The 25,315-nt window shown below is 35.2% G+C and overlaps 1 protein-coding gene across 4 annotated transcripts in view; it reads right to left on the reverse strand.

The window, feature by feature from the left end:
• Positions 1 to 25,315, reverse strand: part of PCMTD1 (protein-L-isoaspartate (D-aspartate) O-methyltransferase domain containing 1) — a 69,356-nt gene that overhangs the window by 7,037 nt on the left and 37,004 nt on the right. For 2 of the 4 annotated variants that reach the window (XM_058528687.1, XM_058528688.1), the window contains exons 3-5: positions 16,640 to 16,742; positions 4,935 to 5,106; positions 2,969 to 3,092 (exon numbers count right to left, since the gene is read on the reverse strand). In XM_058528687.1, the coding sequence (XP_058384670.1) occupies positions 2,969 to 3,092; positions 4,935 to 5,106; positions 16,640 to 16,742 (399 nt within the window). Of the gene's footprint in view, positions 1 to 2,968; positions 3,093 to 4,934; positions 5,107 to 10,505; positions 10,698 to 16,639; positions 16,743 to 25,315 lie in introns of all 4 variants that reach the window. The other 2 variants (XM_058528689.1, XM_058528690.1) reach the window with 2 other exon arrangements.

The raw sequence follows: 25,315 nt of genomic DNA on the forward strand, positions 1-25,315 counted from the left end.
GACGAAAAGTTTAGACAGATCATTTCACCTGTAAATATTTCAGAGGTGTGAAAGATTTTTTTTAATTTAGGTTCTTCTCCCATTTTATCCTTTTCCACTAAATTTACTCCTACTTTACATTCACAGTTATAAATGTCAATCAACCCAACCAATGACAGTCTCATTAACTACCTAGATCTATTTGTGCTGACTCCTTAAAATGAAGAACAAAAACTGTTCACTTACAGCATATCATCATTCATAAATTATGTTACCATAAACCACATTTACAACCAAGACTCTCCTAAAGGAAACCAGGAAAACTGTCAGATAAAAAGAAAAATGCTGAGGGTCATAACAGTGTCAGTTACGAAGTGAAACACTTAAATAGCTATTGCACAGAAATCTACAGGGGCTCTAAAAGTACACTTACACAAGATGCACATTATGCTTATGGCTAGGCCACTGTCAAAAGCAAATTGTGCCAGAGAATTTTTTCATTACTTCTCTTTGTGACTTTCCAACAAGTTATGACAGGTTAAATAAAACTGTCATAAATAAACTGTAATTCTAATGTTGGGAAAATAGAAGCAAGGAAATAGCTTTGTTACTACTCTTGCTTTTAGCAAGGAGTTTAAGTATTCAATATTATAGTACAGTCTACTATGTTATATAGTACATATATTTTACACATACATTTATACATACATACATGTATATATATGGGTGTGGTGTGTGTATAGTCTACTAAAAAGTAGACTTCACTGAAATAACTGTATAATGCAGCTAAATATAAGTGACAATTACTTGATTCTGGTGCTAGAAAGAAAGAAATCCCCTTCGGTCCCAGATCATACCCAGCATGTATCTCTTTTTGACTAGACTGGAAAGAAGTTTAAATTTAACATTTCAGCAGAGTAACTTTACATTTCTAATAGAATGAGTCTTTTTTATAATCCTTTGGTTTGTTTTTTATCATTCTTACTTCATTTTTAATTTTCCTTATACTCAAGTTTCCTTATATAATAGTTTTATGTGGATTTGTTGTGTAGGTTGACTCAAATCTTTTCCATAAGTAGCATGTATTAGCAACAAGTATATCTGAAAAAAATGGTTGATAACACTTTCTAAATTATGAAAGGTTCAAATTTTTTTTTTTTTTACAACTGAGTGCCTAACTTCTTTCTAAATGAGATCAAAATAAGAGCACTGTGTCAGAATGTATGAATCTTACGAATCCATAGAGACTGGTCAACAGGTCTCCTTTGACAGCAGCTCCTGTTAGAGAAGAACGCTAGTGAGCCTTCTCCCAGGGTCCCGAGAAAGAGACCTCCATGTCCCTGACGTTTACCGCAGATCTCCACAGGTCTCTGTGTCAGCACACTCACTCCTCCCTGAGGCAGGAGGAGCGGTTTGTATAGTCTGTGTGTCTGGAAGAAGCAGCCATGGGTGGCTCCTCCCTTTGGGATATGTCTCTTTTCCTCTGGGATATGTCTACTTACAAGTGCACAATGGAGCTCTGCTCACCCACATATTTACAGGGTAGGCTCACATGGTGGGGGCTGGCCACTGCTGCCTGTAACTGGGAGGGTTAAGTCTGTCTAATTTAAAGGTACAGACCTAAGCCATATTCCCCCACCTACTTTGGTTGGTAAAAAGTTGACATTTCAATTCCTAGCTATCTGATCAAGTCCATCTCTCCATTGGTAACAACCTGAGCAAGGAAAATGGGTGTAATTTACTGATCCTAAAAATTATTACATGCCAAACACTTTATAAATACTACTTCATATAATTCCCAAAACCACCCCAAATGGCCACAAAATTACATACCTTGAAAGAGGGTAAAATGAACATCAAAAATAAAAAATTTCTCTATAAAGCCAGGTTCCTATGAAATAAATTCATTTAAAAAGCAAATTAAAGCAAGAGGTCTACTACGGTAAAGTTTGTTTTTGGTAAAGAACTTTACTTAACGATTTCTAAAACCATGATATATGTTAAACCAATTAATATTTCTCTCACCTCTTCTCTCTCGAGATCTCAGTAGCCCTCACTGAACTGATTACTCTCCTTCTTGAAACACGTTTCTTTCTTGGTTTTCACACTGTACACACTGGTGTCCTCCCATCTCTCAGCCCTTCCTCTGCTAAAATGTCTTCCTCTGTTTTATCTCTGAATTTGGTGGACCACAGGTCCAATCCTAACACCTCTTTTCCATCTCCACTCTCCCCTAAGTGTTTTCATCCATTCTGATGGCTTAAAGTGCCAGCTTTATGTTTAGGATTCTCAATTGATACCTCCCTCGTGCAGATTTACATCCACTTGACTACCTGACATTTACATGCTAACAGGAAACTCAAACATGGTCAAAATAAAGTATCTGATCTCCCTACACCTATTTCCAAACTACCGCACCCCTAGTATTCCAAAGAGCAATGAGCGGTGCCATCACTGAGTTACCCGCTCAAGGCAAAACTTCAGATCCCTCTTTCCCTCCACCATCTACACAGTTCACTACGTTCCTAACTTCAAACTAGATCCACAGCAACACTGACTCTCTCCTTGAGTGTAACGAAAGTCTTGTATAATCTACCCTTAACAGCCTAGCCAATGAGCTTTAACTACCCTAAAACATATTTCTGGTCTTGGAACGACCAAGCTCTTTTCAGCCTAAACAAAGGCTTTTGTGTTTGCTGTCCCTCTGTATGAAAAATGATGCCAACAAATTTACTATAATTAATATATTCATTTTTGTTTGACCTGCCCTTTCTTTTCCTGTTTCCATGAAGGCAGCTAACAGTGCCTCGTGCGAGGTAGGGGCTTTATCCACACACACACACACACAAAAAAAGTTGAATAAATCCTTCATATATTGAATATATTACTACTGTATATTTATTTAATTCTTCATAATTATATAGTCCATTAAACCCCAAGCATAGGAGTTAAGTCACAGTTCGACTGAAAAGGACCAACAGTTACTTACGGAGTCCCACAGAATCTGGTTTCCCATTATCATTCTTACTTGGTTGCACAAGTGGAGCAAATGAAACAGCAAGGATATTTTTACTTTCCCAAGTGTTTTGTCCAGTTCGCATAATTTGTGTTAACTATTTAGAGGGAAAAGAGAAATAAAATAACTTAATCCCAGAAACGTGATCACCTTAATCACAATTTTGTTTTAAGGAATAATTGTCAATGACTGCTATATAATCACTTATATTTGAATGCAACCAAATTACTTTCATTTAAATATTTACCATAAAGTAATATATTTGCTGTTCACGATAGATATTTCAATGCAAATGGAATATCCAAATATGGCCAAGTGACTCTGATGTTATATTTGGGGTCTGATAGCTTCTAGGGGTATTATTCCAATCCATACCTGCCACTGGCTTCCAAAATATACGTCTCACATGGGTTCAGTAGTTTAGTTAAAGCATTAAACTAATAAAACCATGTTTTCATTACTGTACCAATGAGTCAACTTCATGATCTTCCATGATAGTAATAAAATATAGATTCTAATTCTAACTGATAATTCACAAATAAATGCAATTAGTCACAAAGGGATTAGAAGTTATAGCTACTCAGCAAACACCCATTGCTAGTTCTTGGAAAAAAATATTAGCTCAGTACACAGCTTAATCAAAGTGAATTAGTATCTTCAGTTTATATTATAAAAATCAGCCCATTACTATATTTTGCATTAGTACAATAGTATATAACAAATACGTAATAAAATACTAATGATAAACCATATTTTAAATGTTTGAAAAAGCATCTTTAAAGGAAAACAGAAAAAGATTGTTCATCTAGGAATCTCAACTCTAGAAGCATCCAAGGAACATTTTCCCAGGAACGTTTTTTAATGAATGGTTTTATATTGTCTTTTTAATAACTGACAAACAATTTGCTACAGAGCACAATGCATGGTAATGGTGAAATCCACTGAGCTGCAAATAACGTGTCGTGATGTTAAGGGACCCCCCAAGATATATAAACTCCAAAATGATACTAAGTCCCAGTCGTCTTAGACAATCTACTGTACAAACCACAAGGTGTTTTAAAAATCTCAGATTTAGGTTCACGAATATTAAAGATACTCTTGTGTATGTGTGTGTGAGGAAGACTAGCCCTGAGCTAACATCTGTTGCCAATCCTCCTCTTTTTGCTGAGGAAGACTGGCCCTGGGCTAACATCCATGCCTATCTTCCTCTACTTTATATGGGACGCCACTACAGCACGGCTTGATAAGTAGTGTGTACACCTGCAGCTGGGATCCGAATTTGCGGACCTTGGGCCGCTGAAGTGGAGCGCACGAACTTAACAATTATAGGACCAGGCCAGCCCCCTAAAGACACTTTCTTGAAATACATTCTTATAAATTTTTAAAGTAATTTGGTCTTGAAAGCCCCACCCATTTTGTGAATAAATTAGTATTTCATATATTTATTATACCTAATAATTCCAAACCAAACGCAGCTGATGAATATTTTCAAAAGGGGTCTACACAGTACTAAATGAAGATCTAAAAATGTACTTGTTTCTTTAACGGAGTTAAGCAGTTCAGACGAAACCCCAAACAGGATTTCTTTTCCGTATGTTCAAAGAATTAAAGAATGTTGAAAACCGAACAGCTAGCAGAGACCATCGCGCTCAACCCGACACCTCCAGGTGAGGAAACGGAGGAGGGGCACCCAGGCCAACACCACTCAGGCAGCAGCGAAGGTTGGGTGAAAGCCCCTCTCCTCTGACCCCGGCACAGGGCTCTCGTCTCCCTCTGCATCGCTCCCATCATTAACACTCCACTTCAAGCTTTTCTACAGGGACCTGAGAAAAGTACTCCTTTAAAAATTACAATGTACTTCCCACTGATGTTTCACTTCCCACCTTAAACTAATGTGTTTGCTTCCTGTGCCAGTAAGCAAAAGGACAGCGGAAGTCACCTGATCTTCTATGGGCATGACTAGAATGCCTCCCACTTTTAGTAATATTTTCATGTAGTTCTCATGGTCTTTCTGGACTCCAGCTCCACAGTAAATTCGATCATACTGATGACTGTCAGATGCTATCTGGAGGCAATTACCAACCACAAATGCAGGTTCACAGAACTCAAATCTGCATGGAAAAACAAATATATTTTAATTCATTTAAACAAAAGATTATATCTAAAAGAATAATATAATTCAGCTCTTTGAAATAGTGAAGTTATCAAAATTAATTATAAGGATAAAATATCATTATGAAATTTGATTTAAATATCATTTATGAAGTTTAACACTGATCACATATATTGTTTTACAGTCAGTAATATAGTATTTTTTAAAACATTAACCTATTTTTGCCACACTGAAACCTCACTTAAGGCTTAAAAAGTGAATATAATGAAAAGCCTGTCACAACACCAACCTTGTGATGCCCCACAAATGATACATGATAAGGATGAGAACAACAAGAGTCAGACCACTCTCCACTGCCCTTTCCAAACACAGCTGAAGGGCCAGTGGAAACGGGAAGGACTCGTGCAGCATTCAGCTTGGTTTGACCTGCCTGCTGTGTATGACAGTGGCAAAGCGTTGTCAGGAAAACACGCCAATGTCCTGCCCGTAGACCCTTGCAACCACTAAGACTAGGGAGACTTTCCTAATAAATTTCAGCAAAGCTATGTTACAGAATTGGGACAGAAAGCAGAATAAATAGCATTTTTTCTTACTGCTGCTTTGGCCCCTGTAATCTCCCTATGCAACAAAAGAAGAGAGACGGTTTCAAAGCCACGGCATTTTATTCAGGCTGCTTGTTCCTGGTTGCAGTGTTGGTTCATGGTATACAGAGTTATGCTTTTACAAACTATCCTATTTAGACTTCTACTTCATTCCTTAAATTCTGACAAATCTGAAAATAGTCTCTAACATATAACATGTAATTAAAACTCCAACGCACTAGTAAAACATGTAACCCCTTTTTAAATTAATTCATGGAATATCCTTTCACTTTTTTTTTTTTTTGGTGAGGAAGATTCGCCCTGAGCTAACATCTGCTGCCAATCTTCCTCTTTTTTTTTTTTTTTTTTGGTGAGGAAGATTCGCCCTGAGCTAACATGCGTGCCAGTCTTCCTCTACTTTGTATGTGGGATGCCTGCACAGCATGGCTGATGGGTGGAGTAGGTCCGCGTCTGGAATCCAAATCCGCGAACCCAGGCCGCCAGAGCGGACCGCGCTGAACTTGAACCCCTAGGACCCCTAGGCCACAGGGCCGGCCCCCTCCTTTCACTGTTAACTTGTTTAAAGTTAATATGACCACACAGCAAAATCAGGCTATCACTGAGGATGAAATAATTTACATTTTTAGTCTCAGCATGCAGTGAAAAGTGACACCGAGTGAATCATAATCATTTTTACTTTGTAAAATGTATCCTGTCTTCAGTAATTAACAGACTTATTACACAGTAAGTTTCCATTAAAATTCACTGTAACACAGACACATTATGATCTCTGATATTTAAAGAAGAGTCTGCCCGATTTATACCCTCTCCTCAATTCATGAGTTCTTGGTGGAGGGGAAGGGGTTGGGGTGGGGGTGAATAAACAGTGTATACCCTGTACCCTCTGCCCACCCCCCACACTAAGGCAGTCCATGCCCTACTATTTCTTTTACTGTAACTGCCTCCTCACTGCTCACTTTTCAGGTCTCCTTTCCATCATTTTGCTCCCTACTGCACAGGAATAGGTCCAAGGTCCTCAGAGTGCCACAGGATGCTCTTTATGAATCTAGCGTCAAGATGCCTTTCCAGACTTATTTCCTGGCTCTGCCCCTACCCATACATACTATGTTGTAGCCAGACTGAATTATTTAGTGCTAATTGCTTAGAGGAACTATTACAAAGTGTTTTGAAACCGTGTAACTGTGTATTTGCTGTTCCTTTGACTGAAATACCCTTCCCTCTCTTCTTCCTTTGATAAACACACACTATCCCTTCAAGATACAGTTCAAATATTAGCTTTGCAACGAAATCTTACCCAACTCTTTAATAGCATCTCACTCTTTCTACTTGCATAGTACACACAAAAGTGTGAACTTACCTAGGTTAAGGACCATGTTTCTTTTTTATACTCAAGACTATAGTACAACCTATGATTGCCTAAAATATGACCAAAATATAATTTCTTGGCTTTTTAGTAAATTATGTACTGAGGATCACGTGGTTTAATCATTTTATCAAACTCACCTGGTAAGCATTCTTTAAAAAGTTAGACTACTACATTCAGTGAAGTGTATCCAAAAATCTTCATTCTTATAAAAATTCATTTTAAGTAATTTAATTTTATAATAATTTAAGTAGGTCTTATAATTTTCAGGATAAATGTGAGCAGGAAATTTAAGTAAAAAAATTTGAATTATTAAACCTCTTTTATCATCAGGTCTGTTAAATCAACTCAAAAATATCCTTATAGTTTTAAAAGCTTCCTACTAGTTAAAAATACATGACAGCTTACAGAACTATTACCTATGAAAACACCATTAGAAGTAAACAACTTATGATTAAAATCACTTCTCACATTAGTGATATTTTATACATACTCATCCCAGCAAAATGAATTAGAATTTAGTGCCTGATTCTAAAATCAAATGTGTGACTCTGGTCAAGTTACCCAATACTAGTAATTAGCATACTCATTAAGTCAAATACTATTTATTGGCACCAGTTGTGTTTAAAGACTGGCAATACAATGGGAAACACTCATGCCTATTATCTAGTGGAACGGACAAGCATCAAACAATCTCACTAAGTAAAGATTAACTTACAACTATGATAAATGCTCTAAAGGAAAAGAATACAATTCTAAAAGACTGAGGATGAAAGGAAACTGAAAGACATAGGGAATCAGAGAAAGGTTTCCTAAGAAATGACAAGCTGTGATCTGAAAGGTGAGACAGGACAATCTAGGGCCACACTATCCAAGATGGTAGCCACCAGGCCCCCACGCGGATATTGAGCACTTAAAGTGTGGCTAGTCCAAACTGAGATGTACTGTAAGGATAAAATTCACATGGGATTTCAAAGATTTAGTACAAAAATAATGTAAAATATCTCAGTATTTCTTTTATATATATGTGCGTGGATATATATTTTTTCAATAGCCACATAAATTGAAAATACTAAACAACTACCCTTCTACTCATCACTTGTCAAAAGGAGCTTCAAATACCTTCTCTTTTAACCGTCTTTCCTTTGAAATGTTTTCCTCACATCTCTTTGAATATTTCTTCTGAATTTTAATTGTATCTCCATCACCTATTACAGTCCTCAAAAAACATTTACTAAATAAGTGAACCATATAAGAAACAAATGTTTTGTCAACTTTTCCACCAACCAATCTTGAATAGGAACCCAAACTTGACAAATTAAATATGCTTATCACAAAAATCTCAAGACTAGAAGAGAAACTTGCCCAGAAATAGTTACAGAAAAAATATGTGCCTATGGCACTCTCGATATCAACTATGACAGTTCTTGTTTTAGTAAACTGGTTACTATAAATAACTGTAGCTTCATGTCACAGAATACATGATTTTTTTCCCCTAAATGCCAAAAAAAGCAAAACTCAAATAGTAAAAAAAACAAATCCTTGTCTTTAATGAATAAATCAACTGTCCTATAACTGAAAGACATTTTTTTTGGACCTTTTTAAAGATCTTAAATAAGCTACCCCTATTTTAGGCAACAACTTCATGTTTTCCCTTGCAATGCAGGTCGGAACAAGTATATTTGCCGCTACTTGGGGAGTAATAGAAAGGATCATTATAGAGAAAAATCTGATCTCTAAATTTATAAATAATTTCCACTAATGCAAATGGAACATATACTTCTAACAAATGCACATGCGGTCTTTACACTTGCATTTAACATATTTAAATTAATTTCATTTACCAGAATACTCGAAATTGAAAGTTTAATTAAACTAGACAATATTCCAAACAAGACAATATTCCAAACGGACTGGACTATTTCTAGATAACAAAATAGTAAAGCTTCAAGGACATAAATAAAATTGAGGAGAAAAGTAATATTTTTAAATGCTGAACTGGACATCTAGAGCTCAGTAGAGAATTCACATGCCAAACACATTACAAAAAAGTTGTAACACTATCAATTTAGTAGTTGTAAGAAAAGTGTCTACCAGAGATAGTGTCCCATCTGAGCGTTATTTATGATACTTATAACTATGGCTTGACCTTTTCCACCAATAATACATGAATCCTTCATATTAGTAAAGAAAACAAAACAACCCTCAAATTGCATATACTTACATTATTTTTTTAAATATGCAAATGGATAAGGATTATCTTTCCTAATTAAGGACTTACAGATGAGCTTTAGTATTTCTGACTAGGTACACAGTCGAGGATCCTACTTAGACATTTTGTATTCTAATACTAAAATTATAGTTTACTTTTATAATAGCATTTTATGTAAATAAATTCATACCAATTCTACCACTAATAATATTTTTTCAAAAAGTCTATGATTAAAATTTTTCAGGCAAATGTTTATGGATATGCCCATATCTATATCTTATCATGCTCATATCATATGTAAAAAGAACTAAATGACTGATTTGAGACCGAGTTGATGGCTACCATGTTATGAGAGTAAATTACAACTCCTAGTAATTCTTCCAACGTGGGGAAGAAAATAAAGAAAACATTTTCTTCCTTAGGCTTTCCCTATCTTCTGAAAGTTGCATCTTACCTAAGTTTCCACAAACCTCTATAGGCAAAGGATATATTTTAAAACCACAAATATAATTTCTGTATAACCTGGAAGACTGTAGCAATAAGCTAACCAGCAGAAGTTTTCAGTTTATTATAAAATAGTACTATTTATTGATTTACACATAAAATCTAAGTTAAAAATAGTGAAAGAGAAAATCCAAATTCCACCTTTTCACATCAACCACACACAAAATGAAACCTGAGAAGGAAAAAAGAAAAAGAAAAAAAAAAACAGCAAGAAGTTTACCAAAATGATACTTCCTATGTGGTTATAATCTTACTCATCCAAGTATGGTTCACGTGTTCTTTCCCTGGTTTTTATATACTTGATTTAGGGGAGTTCATTAAAACTGTATGTCTGTTAGTAAAACGAAAAGTAGCAATCATTTTTATTCTTTGAAGAAAATCTCCAAAACAAAATTTCTGAGATAGAGATGACTCATATTCCTAAATTATATGTAACAACGTAAGTTATCTGTATACCAAAAAAAAGTAAACAGTTTTGAAATGTGTATAGTAACTGCAAATTCATTCACTTTAGACTTACAATTATTTATTGATTTAAACCTGAAAATTTAATGACTGCTATTTAGACTCTCTTATGCAGAGAGGGAAAAATATTTGACATACTCTTACTAAAATGTACACTGAAAATCATTTGTGGGAAAATGTAGAGCACGTATATATCTTGGTTTACAACATGAACACTTGCCCAAAATAACACCAGGATTCTAATCACTTACCTTAGCAGTGGTTTTCTTTACAGATGCATGTTGACATATCTTCACCTTGAGACGGACAGATGATTTCGTTCACAGCAGGGACCTTGCCAACTTGCCCATATAATTCTTTTGATAAGCTGCTAGGAGACCAGGGTGACCTAGCCTTGCCCTGCAGCTTCCCTCTTAGACGGATAGTCTAGGTCTAGGAGCTGACTGAGAGTAGAAAAAACAACATTCCCCTTCAATACACTGTGGAAGTGGGGGCTGACAATTTGCACACCTAGTTTATCATGTGCCACAGGATGCTGTCATTGAAAGTTTAGACAATTATTCTAAGGGAATAAAGGATTTCAAGGACACAGAAAGAATCCTACCTTGTTCTCATACCTCATCCAAAAAACCTGCCAAATGAATCAGAGAAATTTCTTTTTCTTAAAACACTTCGTCAAAATATACATTTTGAGTTTTAAGAGCTATGACTACTTCGTTAAAACAAGTCAAAACTTCAGACCTTTCCATTGGGAAGAAAACCCAGGGAAACAATCTCTTGATCTCCAAATGCAGTTATACAATTCAAAAATCCTTATAGTCAATAATTAAGCTATTGAATTAAAAAAATTTTTAAAAAAACAAAGACTTTACCTTTTCAAGTGTTTTCCCTTCCAACTGCATCAAACTCATGTCAGAATAATTCAAGCATTATTTAAAGCAAAGTGTTAAGAGTAAATACAGTGATTTTTCATTGAATGAAGCTTTAGGAAAATCCATAGGATCAAAAACAATCTCTAAACATTTTATAAGAAATGCAACAGGTACATCATATCAAAGTGATCCTTCCTGTATTTCAACAACAATTTCTTCTCCTAATACTGTGTTTGAAGCCATCAAACTTTTCCCCATGCCCTTTCTTACTGATGTTAAAATATAACTGACTGCCTTGATGATTATTTCAAAGCATTCCTATCCCACCATTTGAATGTTTGTCATGATTAAAAACTGTTTTTACAATCTGCAATAATTGTTACAAAACTACCATCTGAAGATTATTAGTACAGCAAAATGTTCAAATTTATGATATATTTTGAAATAATGTTGAATATATATTTACAGATAGCAAAACTACTTCAAGTATGCCATAATTCTCTTAGAGCTGAAGCATGACTATTCTAGTGATAAAGTTGACAGGACAGAAGCATTTAATTTTTCCAATGCAAACAGAATCACATGGAAAATGAACCTCTAACTAAAAATAAAATGAGGACACTAGATATTGCCATAAATCAATTAAACCTTATAAAATACAAAAAATTATACTAATTCAATTTAATTTAAAACTTATACCTCAACTAAATTTGAGGAATGCATTGCCTCTCCAACTCATCCCTGCCTCCAACAGTAATTCACAACATAGGTAGTAAGACTCATTAATGAACAGGGTAGGGGTGCTCTCTAATAAAAATGCTACAGTGCATTTAACCATGTTAACAATTACTCTTTAATTCTAATCTGAAGGAAATAAATGATGAAAATAAAAGCACAGCTTCAACTTTTATGTTTGAAGCTAAGTTGCTAAACTGTAATTCATTGGTAGCAGCTTACTGCTGGGAAGAAATATTAGAATAAATTAGTGCTTACATCATCATAGCTAAATCAGAACTAAACAGACTGGCCTAGCTCAGGTTACAGCCTGTCTCAGTTATCCCATCTGGGAAATGTGGACACCAGTACTGCCTCTAGTACTGTGGATAAAGCACTTAGAACAGTATAATGTACTTAATGAACAGATAATGCCTACAGTCACACGTCACTTAACAATAGGGATACATCATAAGAAATACATCATTAGGCGATTTCATCATTGTGAGAACAACACAGAGTGTACTTACACAGACCTAGGCTCTATGGTACTAATCTTATGGGACTACTGTCGTATATGCGGTCCATTGTTGACCGAAACGTTGTTACGTGGCGCATGGCTGTACTAGGTTATATTATTTTTTAACATCTCATTACTGTTTCCAGTACTCATATCATGACTCATTTATATGACAAACTATATAGAAACAATGGTCTTCTGTTCAAATACAACGAAAATCCTCAATAAACCAAACTACGCTGCACTCATTTGGCATATTAGAATACTTCCAAAATCAGCTACAGTATCCTTGGAGGGGAGGGGAGATAGGATCTATTGCTTTACAAGGAAATGGCACACTCTATAAAGCATCCATTGTAGGAAGCCAAGTCAACTACATGCACATGTATACATATTACATAAATACAGAAATGTAGCTATAAATAAGTTGGTAATTCCCATAGCATTTATTTGCAAAGTATTTACAGAGTAAAGGTTTAAAATTTAGGCTCCTTTAACTCACTCACTCTTCCAAGTAACTACAGCCGGAGGGATTATTCTGCTTACTGTACGTGTACAAACACAGATTCACATAATTTGACCTTTCCCAAACTTCTCCTTTCCTCGTGAAAGCCAGACACCTAAGGGCCTTTAAAATCTAGGCCCCAAGACCTGTCTAGATCAGAGTGGGTTAAAATAAACATGTTCTGGAGAGTCTGTGTGAAGAATAGAACAGGCCTCAGCATACTATGGATAACAGGCCAAATCCAGCCTGCCACTTGTTTTTGTAAACAAAACATTACTAGAACACCCCATGTCCATGCCTTTACATAGCATCTATGGTGCTTTTGTACTACAATGGCAGAGTTGAGCAGTTGCAACAGAGACCATTTAGCCCAGGAAGCCTAAAATATTTACAATCTGATCCTTTACTAGAAAAGTTTGTCAATGTTTTAGAGGACCCTTGAAATTAAATGTCAGTGTTATGAGGGAATTTCAATGAATCTGGTAATACCATAAGTAAAGCAAAGCACTAAACCATACAAGAGAGCTCCCCCCTTCCCTACAACCTCCAAGCACAGTAAATTCAGAGTAACCTCTCAAAATTATTTCATTTGCTGATATAGGACTAAGACATAGAAAGATATTTTAAAAGTACATACATTATAATAATGATTTTTTTTCTAAAAGGAGTACCACTTTTAAGACTCAGGAACCAAGTTTCCTTTTATAAAGCACACACAAAAACACACATTTGTATTTTTTAAAAGATCATTTTACATTGTATATTCTAATGCTGAGTAGTTAATGAATTACTTCCCACCTACTATATTTGGGTTCACTATAATCCCCAACAGAGAACTTTAAAGATGCGATTTAAACCATCAGTGATATGACAATACTTTTGAAAAAAGGAACTGATAAAAAAGATCCAAAGCAGCAGGATAAATAACATTGGAAGAGTATTAGGTTTTAGCTATCTATTCTATCTTACATATAATCCAGTACAATCTAGTACTAAGGAATACATAACTAGCAATTAATTTTCCTGGATTACTTTATATTTCGTTAAAATACGTATTTTGATGCCCTGTATATAATTAAGTAAAATAAAACTGCTTGGAAATGACATTTTTCCAATTACTTGTATGGCAAGTTTTTCAGTTAAAAATTGAAAATAAGTAGAAATATTATCCACAAACATCAAGAAAACTTGCAAAGAAATCATCAAAACACAAGATAGGAAGAAAACTACTATATCTTTATAATTTCTGTCACCAAAACCAAACGATATAAAAAGACCAAAAGGGAGCCCATTGAATGACTCATCAACTTTGATGACTTAACTTCAAACCACTCACTACTTTATGTAGAATGAAACATTTTCCCACTACCTACTACTCTTTGTATGCAAGATACTTTTATAATCTGAAATTAATAACTAATATTTCAGAACACTACTTGAAAACTAGAATATATAACATTTTCAGAACGAATTTTTTCAAACTAGTTTATTAATATTAGAATCTGTTTTAAAAATAGGTTTCAACACTTCAGAAACAACTATTATAAAGTCTGATTAACTAAAATAACAAAACCATTAAAAATTATAAAGAAACATCTATATCAGTCATCACCATGTTTTATGATTCATCATTTTATGAATAACAAATCTGCATAACAGCAACAACAAATAAAACGCAAGAAATACAAGGCAAGAAAATTTGATCATTTTACAATTACATGAAAACAATTTTAGAAAATTTTTAAAACCTGAGATACCTAAATATATAGTCTACAAACTTTATCTGTTACGGATTATTTAATATTTAAATTCCATCAACATAGAAATGCTTTAAGTAACGACAGTTTACTATTTTCCAGGACCATGCCCACTTGCCAGCCATAAACTTGAGCTCCACAGATGCTTAGAGGCGCTTCAGTGATTCAAGCTTCTTCCTTGAGTTTGTTCTGCCTGATTAATGACCCAAAACTGAATTATCTGTGCCTTCATGTATTCATATATGAAATGTATTACTATCTAATATATTGGATCTTACAATAGACCTTAAACATTTGCTTAATATTACGTTTATATTTTCTAAGCTCAAATGTATTCAAAAGGTCCTTATGTGTACATTAAGTTTCAACATCAAAACAAATTACTTAAAACAGCAGGAATTCAATAAATTCAACAAAATTCTATAGGCCTAGTAAACAATATAAAAAAATTCATGTCCATATCTTAAGCACTTACTGTGGTACTACTCATAAGATACAAATGATGAAAACACAAAGCGATGCTAAAATTTAATCCCAATTTCTTATAAAATAACGGGCTAAAATTTATTTCTGTCCAACAATATATTATTCTCAGAATATGGACCAACACGGTAAACACTTGAAAAATGATTCAAAATGTGAATTAAATGTTATTTATAAAGTATAAATAAGAATCGTGTTCAGCAAACTGCAGAAAATTCAAGTGTCTTGCTCAAAGCCATTATAATTATAGAATAAAATAAATCCTAAGCATTTCCCAACTCTCTCAAGCTTGCCCGACTGGAGTCTTTAACAACCCAGTTACAATCACTCCTAGGCAGACACAAGACCTCCCCTTCCCTCTAAGACAATGAGGATTTTGCTACAGCACACCAATTTTCTATTCTTCAACCAATCAAGCGCCACTTGCCAGAGGGCAGACACAAACTGGCAGGGGCAAGGGGAATGAAGAGAAGAGGCCCTGGGGAAGGAGGAGGGGCAGAGGAAGGGAGAGAAAGGAAACACCCCGGGACACGCACAGGGTCTTCTCGGCTTTCCTCTTGGCACTATCCCCTAAGCCTCAACTCTCTAGAAAAATGTCTCAGCTCTGATCCAGATTCCCCCAAGTCTCTCATCCCCAGTGTCACGGTCATGGCCAGGGACTAGAGAGGAGTGAGGAAGGGCCACTCCCAACAAACCGAGTTGAAACTCTGAATGCTTTTGCACTAAAACTTTGTTATATAAAATGACTGAGTTCTAAGCTTGCAATTCCTATCCTTTTTAAGGCTTTCTTTCTCTGAAAATATGACTAGTTGAGAGAAATAAATGCCCTCCACACTTTACATAGGTTTCACTGAGTTACTGGACATTAGCATAAGAAGCCCTTGCTCCATGGATTTATCATTGCTTAATTTTACGAACATTATGCACCAAATAGACTTCCTGACAAGCTCAAGAACCAAAGCCTGGGCAGTCTTTCTTCAAGGGAAAGTATGAGTTTAAAACGATGGTTTTATACACAACTCTATCTCAAGATATATCAATATATTATTTTTATTGTAATTTCCTCTAGATATATTACAAAGTGACAATGTTTTTAAGAAAGTCTTTTGTATGCTAACAGGTTTCACTCTCACATTACAAATAAAGAGAACCTAATTATTACATCACTACCAAAAGTATAAACAGTTCCAGAAAAGTATTCTAATGCCAAGCATCTTTACATTATATCTTCAGAAAAGGTACTTGTATGATGTTTAACGAATGGAACATTACCCTACTAATAAAGTGACAGTAGCATAAAATTAACAAATAAAAGATATTTATTTATAATTTACTATAGACTTACACAGAATAAAAATTACAGCATAGAATAATTTTTCTAACAATTTATTCTCTCATTTTATACCACACTCATTTTTGCTGCATTCAGTTGAGCAATTCAGGTTCAATAAACCATAGCATTGAAGTACAGATATGTCACACGTAGCTATTTATCAAGTGCTTTCAAACCCAAACTATAGATATGAATACTTACTTATCAAAGCTATCACTATTTTTGATGAAGCTCTCCAGTTTTTCCTTGGCATATTCCACCACATCTGAATGAAGCTCAATCCCATGATTTATTCCAAAAGGACCTGCAATCGTAGCAGCAGCATTTTTATAAAAAATATTAATATGTCTTTACAGACTCTTTTATTTTCTGCTCATATACCACAGGAGCATTTAAACAGGGCTTGAAATATGTGAGTATCTGCTAGCCACAGATTTCAAAAGCTGAATGGAAATTTATTTACATTGCTTTAACAACAACTGAAAAAAATCAGAAAAAATAAGTCATACAGAGTTCTCTCAAGAGAGCAGCTTATCTGTCAGGACAATACTGCCAAAGACATAATCATATTTCTAAATGAAGCCTAAGTTCTTTACCATTATATTTTCATTTATCATTTGTCAAAAATTTGGTAATTCTACAATGACTGAAACTAAGGGCTAACATGGATATTATAGAAACATCTCACAGCACCCCACCACTACCCAATAAATGCTAAATTCCTCGAGGACAAAGACCACAGTCTGCTTTTTGGAGCTCCCATTGTCGAGTAGAATGTGGTGCTCTTTGCAGAGCTGATTTTACTCTTCTGTTCCAGCATACTTCACACTTCTCACTCAGCATTTCTTTTCACACATAGCCAAGGATGAGTGACATTGCAGAAATGAGAAATAGGGGAGACCTTTCTCAGCCCCAGATGATCTTGGGACGGCTCCTTTCCCCACCCTGGTACCTGCTCACTGAGAATATGGCCAACGAAATTCACGTTTCCTAAGGCTACTGTGCATAAGGTTCCTTTCCAACTTCTCAAACTGAGTCAACCAGGTTTTTCACTCAACATTTTGGTTGTATTTTTGTTTTACTTATTTATTTTCTGTATCTTATATGTACTTATTTTCTGTATCTTAGAAACTACTTAACTGGATGTGACCCCTACTGAATATCAGCAAAAATACAATATTTGTATATACTGGAGCTCTACCGACTTCTAAGAATTTTAAAATAACAAAAAAAAAAAAAAATCACAGTCATCAATTATTGTGTTTGAATGCTCAGAGGGCACATGAAAAAAATGGTTTGTGATCTAGGAACTACTTACACTATAAAAATTAAACCAAAATATTCAGACACTATCTTCAAGCCAAAATCAGATAAAGGTAATGCTTTAACCTACCATATTTCTATCATATTGTATTTGATTTTTTTTTTTTTTTTTTTTTTTTTGGTGAGGAAGGTTAGCCCTGGGCTAACATCTGTGCCCATCTTCCTCTACTTTATATCCGGGATGTCTGCCACAGCATAGCTTAATAAGCAGTGTGTAGGTCTGCACCCGGGATCCGAACTCGTAAACCCCAGGCCGCCAAAGCAGAACACGAGAATTTAACAACTATGCCAGTGGGCCGGCCCTTGATTAGTATTCTTTTCTTTTCTTCTCTTTTTTTCTGAGGAAGATCAGCCCTGACCCACGCCAATCCTCCTCGTTTTTGCTGAAGAAGACTGGCCTTGAGCTAACATCCGTGCCGATCTTCCTCCACGGTATGTGGAACGCTGCCACAGTGTGGACTGACAAGCGGTGCGTCGGTGCTCACCCGGGATCCGAACCTGGGCCGCCAGCAGCAGAGTGCGCGCACTTAACCGCCACGCCATGGGGCTGGCCCCTGATTAGTATTATTTTTTTAAAAAATTGATTCTACTTGAAAAATATATTCATATAAAAAGATTAAAGAGAAAGGTACTTGAGCCATCAAACAAGAGATAGAATTAACTTCCTTTGCAATGTTTTTATACTTTTTAAAATAAGTTATTCTGACTGATACAATCTTAAATGTTTTTCTTCTTGTTTTTTGTTTCCTTACTGTCGAGCAGTTGGTCTTCCTCTGAAAACTGGAACATCAGTCCAATATCATTTGAGACCTCTTATAATTCCTTATTATTACCATAGATTGACTAAAACTAAAATTTCCTTTTTTCAAAAAATAAAAGGGGCAAAAAAATTAAACTTAGAGAAGCACACAGAGTGCCATCACTTTTTAACTTAGTATTGAATCTGAATATTTTGAAAACTTGAATTTCCATAAGGAAACAAAGAATGTTAGGAAACACTGAATAAATTTTTCCTCATTTAAAACACTCAAATTAAACTACACTTACTTAACATTCAGTACACAGTACAGAAAATATTGCTCTATGAAATGAATCTAATTTTCCTTTTACTCCTTTAAGGTGACCCACTGAATGTAAAACATAACAGAGACTTTTATATTTTCATTACCCCTTAAGAACCTAGTTATACTAATCAACCATTTTTATGAAAAAACACAACTAGGGCTACATGGATAAGAGATCAATAAAAAAGGTCAATATTGCTGGAATTTGAAGTTTCCTGTGAGACCAAATGCATAAGCACTATAATAAAGGTGTCAAGCAAAGAATCTGGAAATCAAGCTTCTATTCAATATTTCAAACTGTCTTATTTAACAGAGGGAGTCTGAACTTCAGAGTTCTAGATCAAAAGGGACTACACAGGATGTTGTCACCTAAGACGCCACTGGTCTCTTTTTCCTTTTCTTGCTTTCTGCTTATTGCCTAAAAGCAAACTGGCAACTTTTGGAAATAAAGTTTAAGGTTTGTTAAGAAAATTTCCTAAGAATGTTTTTCACCTAATTTGTATTTCACATCACCTTGCCACAAGATATAGATAATTTCATTTACAAAGGACTTGTCTGACAATATTATAATCACACACACAGAATATACTAAACATTAATTTCTAGTGCAAACATCATTTATGATTTTTTAATGGAGAGAATTTTAAAATAACATGGAGACATATCTTTATCACTAATAAACTGAATAGCAATTAACATATGTAAAAAAATAAATCAAAAATAATACATTAATAAAAGGTAGAATTTAAATAGTAACGTCACCAATATCTCATCTATTTAGAATGTGATATACAACTAGAACACAAGTGCAAGATAAAAATGTAGTGATGCTGTTTGTTACAACTCATATTTGACATCTGTCTTAAACAGAACAGAAAAATAAAATGGAGAAAACTAAAAAACCATATTTGGCTGCTTCTGAGGAAGGAGACTAAGGGGTCTGAGGTGGGAAGGAGACATTTTCATCATTACACCTTTTGTCTAAAGTGTGTCTTAACTGCATGCATGCATAACTTTTTCAATCAAAAAATAACACGCTAGTCAAAGAGATGAAAAAAATAAGAGTATAAGATTTTCAAATAAACAAAATAACTATAAAATAATTCTAATAGAAAAGTACAAGCTGTCAATGGAAAAAAATGAAACCGTATGTAAAACAGTGTTAACACCTAATACCATCTAACAGATGAAGCATAAATTCGACTTTGTATTCAATAAATTCCAATATTATTTGTATTTGCCAATGTGGAGATTTTTCTACGAAATAATAAAGGCTTAATTTTTATAATGCTTATTAAAAAAAAGAAAGTACTAACAGTTGACCACTACCTTTAATAGCTAAATATTAAAGAGAAAACAGAAACACATAAAAGTCGAAGTTTATTAAGACAAATATGGTTATTAGAAAAACCTAAGTATCCCATATAACATTAGAAATGATTTTTAAGGCTGGCAAAAGCCCATTTATTAAGAGCAATAACAAATATAATAAAATTCCAATATAATAATATCTAGAGACTGCTTTACTTTCGTAGTAGTTGGATCTAAGCTGGCTCATTTATCATCTACCAGTTAGTCAATAATCAAACCTTCTACACACAGGTCAATACTTTAGGTTTAGGTACCAAGTGTCTATGCAATATCTACATTTCTTACTTACATCTACACATCTGTTGACCTAATATGACGCCCAACACTCCAGCTTCCCCCTACTCTGAAAGCTGTCTGAGTGTGGTGTACAGGGTAGAAACCTGCCTGAGGCAGGCCAGGGAAATCTGACAGCTCCACACAACATCTGAATGAAGTTCTCAGTGCCTTCAGTATTTTGGGTAAAGCTAATTTACAGAACACAGCCACAAGCAAAGAGTACTTCATAATACATAACTTAAGAGAGCTCTAAAGATGAACCAATTCAAGGTCCATCACTTCAACTGCAGACTCTGAGATCTAAACACTGGGGTGGTGAGAAAGATAGTGGATTTAAGAGCAGATGTCTTCATTTCCAATCCTGGTTCCTCCTCTTAACAGCGGTATAATTGGAGACCAGTCACCGTTGGAAGTCTTTCCTACTGTATAAAATGGGTCCCTGGGAAAAATCATGTAAGTTACGTAAAACTGCTTCCCACACTGTAAAGTACAAGATGGGTACAAATCATTTGAAATTATAATGTGCCCTCTCCTTATATACAGAACTGGTTAGTTGTGGAACCAAAACCATAACCTATATAAGTAGTTCTCAACCTCGACTGCATATCAGAATAACCTGAGAATTTGTAAATTAAATTTAAAAGTAAATTAAATTTAATTTGATTTAAACTGTAAATGCTTGGGTCCCACCCCAAAGAGGTAGAAGGAATGCCTCAGGGTGTGGCCCAGGCTCTACAGGTAACCCTAACATGCAGCCCGGGTTGAACACACTAGCCACACTCTCCTGATTATTACAAAGCCCAATCTAAATGATTTTTTAAATCTCCTGGGCTATCCAAATCTCTGTTCTCATTGGTAAAATGATATCAAGAGTTAATAACTACAAACAAAAGCATTTTGGATAAAACTAAATATTTACCACAAGAGGGAGTAGGTGAGTCAGTTATTTGGTTTCTATGAAACTAGTATAAAGTTTCTCGATGAGAACTAAAATATATGTAAAATCATCTTTCAATAAGTTACACTGGTATTTTATTACTAATTTTAGTTGAATAAAATAAGGCATCTTTGGGAAGATTTATAAGTATTCAGAGACAGTAACAAGTGAGAAGCAGACAAGAGGTTTCCTTCTTTCTTTCTATGAACACCCTAAGGTATAATGTAGAGGCATAAAACAGTGCAAAGGTAGATAAAGGGGAGAAAAAGGAATCAGGAAAGGATTAAGTAATTGTTAACTAGATAAAGAGATTCATCTAACATTGCCACTTATTAAGATACAATTAATTTCTTATGGTTTCTCCATCCTATCATATTACATTAAAAAAGCATATTAAAGAAACACAAATACTGTCAAATGTTTACCGAATCTTGCCATGTTAGCTTAACCATTCTTAACCTAGCTGGATATATCTAAAACTAGAGACTTGTTCTCTGCTAAGTTTAGGAAAGGCCTCACGAAGCAAGTCTTGGAATTTACCAGAAAGTCCCAGTTCTAATCCCCTGGGCTCCTCTCAGCTTATGGCTATATAAGCGCTGTTTTCTTTTATTACAATTGAATCTTAGAAACACAGTTCATTTACATATTTCCATCCAGCGGGCTGATAACATTCAAGTCTAACATGTCCAGAGAAACTTAAGGCTATATCTCACACATCTACATTGGAACATTAAAACAGAGATTAAGTTTCTATCAAAGCAAATTCAATAAACTGAGGAAAAAAGTGCTCAACTACAACACAATAGAGAATAGTTTTAAAAGCTAATTTAAATAGCTTTAGATCTCGATGCAAATTCTTTTTAATGCAATCATTTCCCCGGAAGCCATTTTCATCAGTTCTTTCATTCCGCTGCATATTCCTTTGTGAAGTACCTGAAGATACCCTGGGGCCAGCGTAGTGACCAATTCACAGAAATAGTTAACATATATTTACTGAACGAACTAAATGAAGAATAGCCAGTAAAACCTGCACATTGCTTCTATGGCCAGTTCAGAAATGACATGCACAATTTTAAGGGTATGGGACGTGTCTTGTGCACTGCTGTATCCTCAGCAGCTGGCCCAGTGTCAAACATAATACTTTCTGAAAGAATGACCAAGTATATGAATGTAGCTATGGTCCCAAATTTAAGACTGAAGCAAATGGTATATACACAAAGCATAAAAATGTATATTTTTATGTTTTGATTTAAAATAAAATATATTGGCAAAAAATCTTAAGTATATGTCAAATCTATTTTATCTGATATTATCACGGAATGAAGCATTCCACAGAAGTAAATCTTACAGATAAGTAGATTCCATTCAAAATAAATTTCTTATTAATTTTAGCTGTTTGATAGAAATCTTCTAAAATGCAATACCTATTTTCCTTTACGTATTTAAGAAAATTCTTCTGATTTCAAGTCAACTATCATGCCTATAAACACCATGTGAGTATCATGTAAAAATGCAGGTGTCGCCAGGGCTGTATAAAGTTATTCTTGAAGTGGAGAGACAACTAGATAAAAATGGAGGAAAGGCAGACAAGGAAAACCTTTCAAAGTATGCCTTTTGATTCTTTTGGATTTTTTAACCCTATAAATATATTACCTATTTCACAAAATATAATTAAAGAAAGAGAAGAGAGACTGATGGTCAGGTTTCTGCTTTGAGTCATTTTTGGTAGAAAAAAGTAACTTTTACCAAAATGGGACACAGGAGGAAGAAAAAGATGTAAACCACTTGTCTTGTGTGGGATAGAGTAAGAAAGGATAACTTGGGTTGGAGACAGGTTGAACTTTTGGAATCTTGTGCACACTAAAGAAATATGCAGTAAGCACTGCATGTTTAAATATCCGGTTTGTCAGCACAGCCTGGAAGATTAAGAATGTCCAGAGCTCAGCAGACAGACCCTGGTGCTGGACACCTGTGAATCCTCCGCATGTGGATGTTACCTGAAGACAGAAGAAAGATCCCCCCTCACTATAAGCTAACACCAAAGAAGCTTCCATAAAAGGGCAGAGGAAGTGCTGATGAAAGCAATGCAAAGATATGTGAAATCCAGGGAAAGAATCTTTGAAGGCCAAAGCTGTGCGGGGTAGATGGGCTGACCCTGCAGGAGTCATACCCAGAGACAACGTGAAGGCAGGTTCTAGAAGGGACCAGGAACTCCAAAAGGCCAAGAAGCCCTGCTGCGTGTATGAGGAGAAAAAGATATTCCACAGGTGCTAGCTCCTACACTGGGAGGCAGAGATCCACAAACTACTTTAGACATGAGGAGGCGGATTCAGAAAGCTTTAGTAATTTTCTGAAATATACAGTCGATACTCATTATCTGTGGTAGTTTATGTTCTATAAAGTCCAGCAAACACTTAAATAGCAAATGCTGAACCACTGCTACTAGAGGAAATATGTAAATATATATGTATATATACCTCAAATAGATTATAATCTTAAATCCTAAAAACTCACCCTGATAGCCTACTTTCTTTATTTTACAAAAAAGAAAACAAGCTTCAGAAGTGTGAAGTGATTTGCCTGAGGCCACCCCACTAACAGGGCCAGAAATGGGCTCCAGAGCACCGCCCTCTTCCGTCCCCATCCTCTGACCATCTCTGTAAGACAGCTGAAACAAGAAGGCAGACCTTCCCCTTGCTCCAGTCCAGCTGAGAACATGCTCCTAGAGCCACTCCAATTGTTCACTCCTCTGCGCACATGCATGAACGACCTGGAGAGCCCCGCGAGTATTGATCTGAGGTTACAAATAAATTTCAGCAAGTAGGCGAATTCACAAATAACACAGATCGACTATATTTGGTACACGGATGATCCAAGTTAGGGAGAGGTAATCTCGAAGGTACAAACTCACGATGCTCAGAGAACCACCTAGGACTTTTCACACCACTGAGGGAACTGCCTTGTAACTTTTAGGATTAGTGTGAGGAAATATAACCACAAGAAATTACTATGAAAACTTTGTAAAATTTCTAAAACCTGTACTGTTTCTTAATATTTGATATTTTTATTACTATTTGTTGCCCTGTAATAATTAGCAGTAATATCCATAACCACAAAATCATCAGGGTATTGATTTTCAGAGGTAGCAGCAATAAAGGAGATGGTTGAAAGTCATGAACACAACCAGAAGTGAGAGGGGAAAAATCCCTAAGATACAGAATAGTGGTGGCAACTCAATACAGGGAATATGGGCAGAAAAAAAGATGCACAGAAGCCTAACTAGTACTAAGAAGTAACAGTTTAAACAGTGAGGAGCTTTATTGATTTCAGAAAATGTGAGTAGCCTAAATAAAGGGTTCTTTTCAAAATAGTTTTGCTCAGAGCCCAAAAAACAGCCTTTGTAATTCCTGAAAAGAAAAAACAAATCTCCTCCAAAAAAAAAAAAAAAAAAAAAAGGAAGATAGAGGATAGAGAGAAAGCGGAGGTTTGGTTTAACACAGAAAATATAATCTACCTTAGAGAGAACCCTGGAAACCTGCAGAATGTGTTTTGCCTTACCAAAAATAATGAGGGAGAGGGAGGGCAGAAGACCACTCTGGATCTCCCTGAGTCTCTGGTCTGAAGTGAGGCAAGAGAGTTAAAAGAGGTGCTTAAAAGAGTATGAAAAAGTATTTGAAAATCATATTTCCAATAAAGGGTTTGTGTATAAAAAATATAAAAAACACTTGCAACTCAATTCAGAGCACCAATAGCTTAATTTAAAAATGGGGAAAAGATTTCAATAGACATTTCATCAAAGATATAGGAATGACCAAAAAGCACAGGAACAGATGCTCCACATCGTAAGTCGTTAGGGAAGTGCAAGTTAAAACCATGAGATACCACTTTAGACCCACTAAAAGGCTA

The sequence above is a fragment of the Diceros bicornis genome, chromosome 33, assembly GCF_020826845.1.
Source record: "Diceros bicornis minor isolate mBicDic1 chromosome 33, mDicBic1.mat.cur, whole genome shotgun sequence".
NCBI classification, from domain to species: domain Eukaryota; kingdom Metazoa; phylum Chordata; class Mammalia; order Perissodactyla; family Rhinocerotidae; genus Diceros; species Diceros bicornis.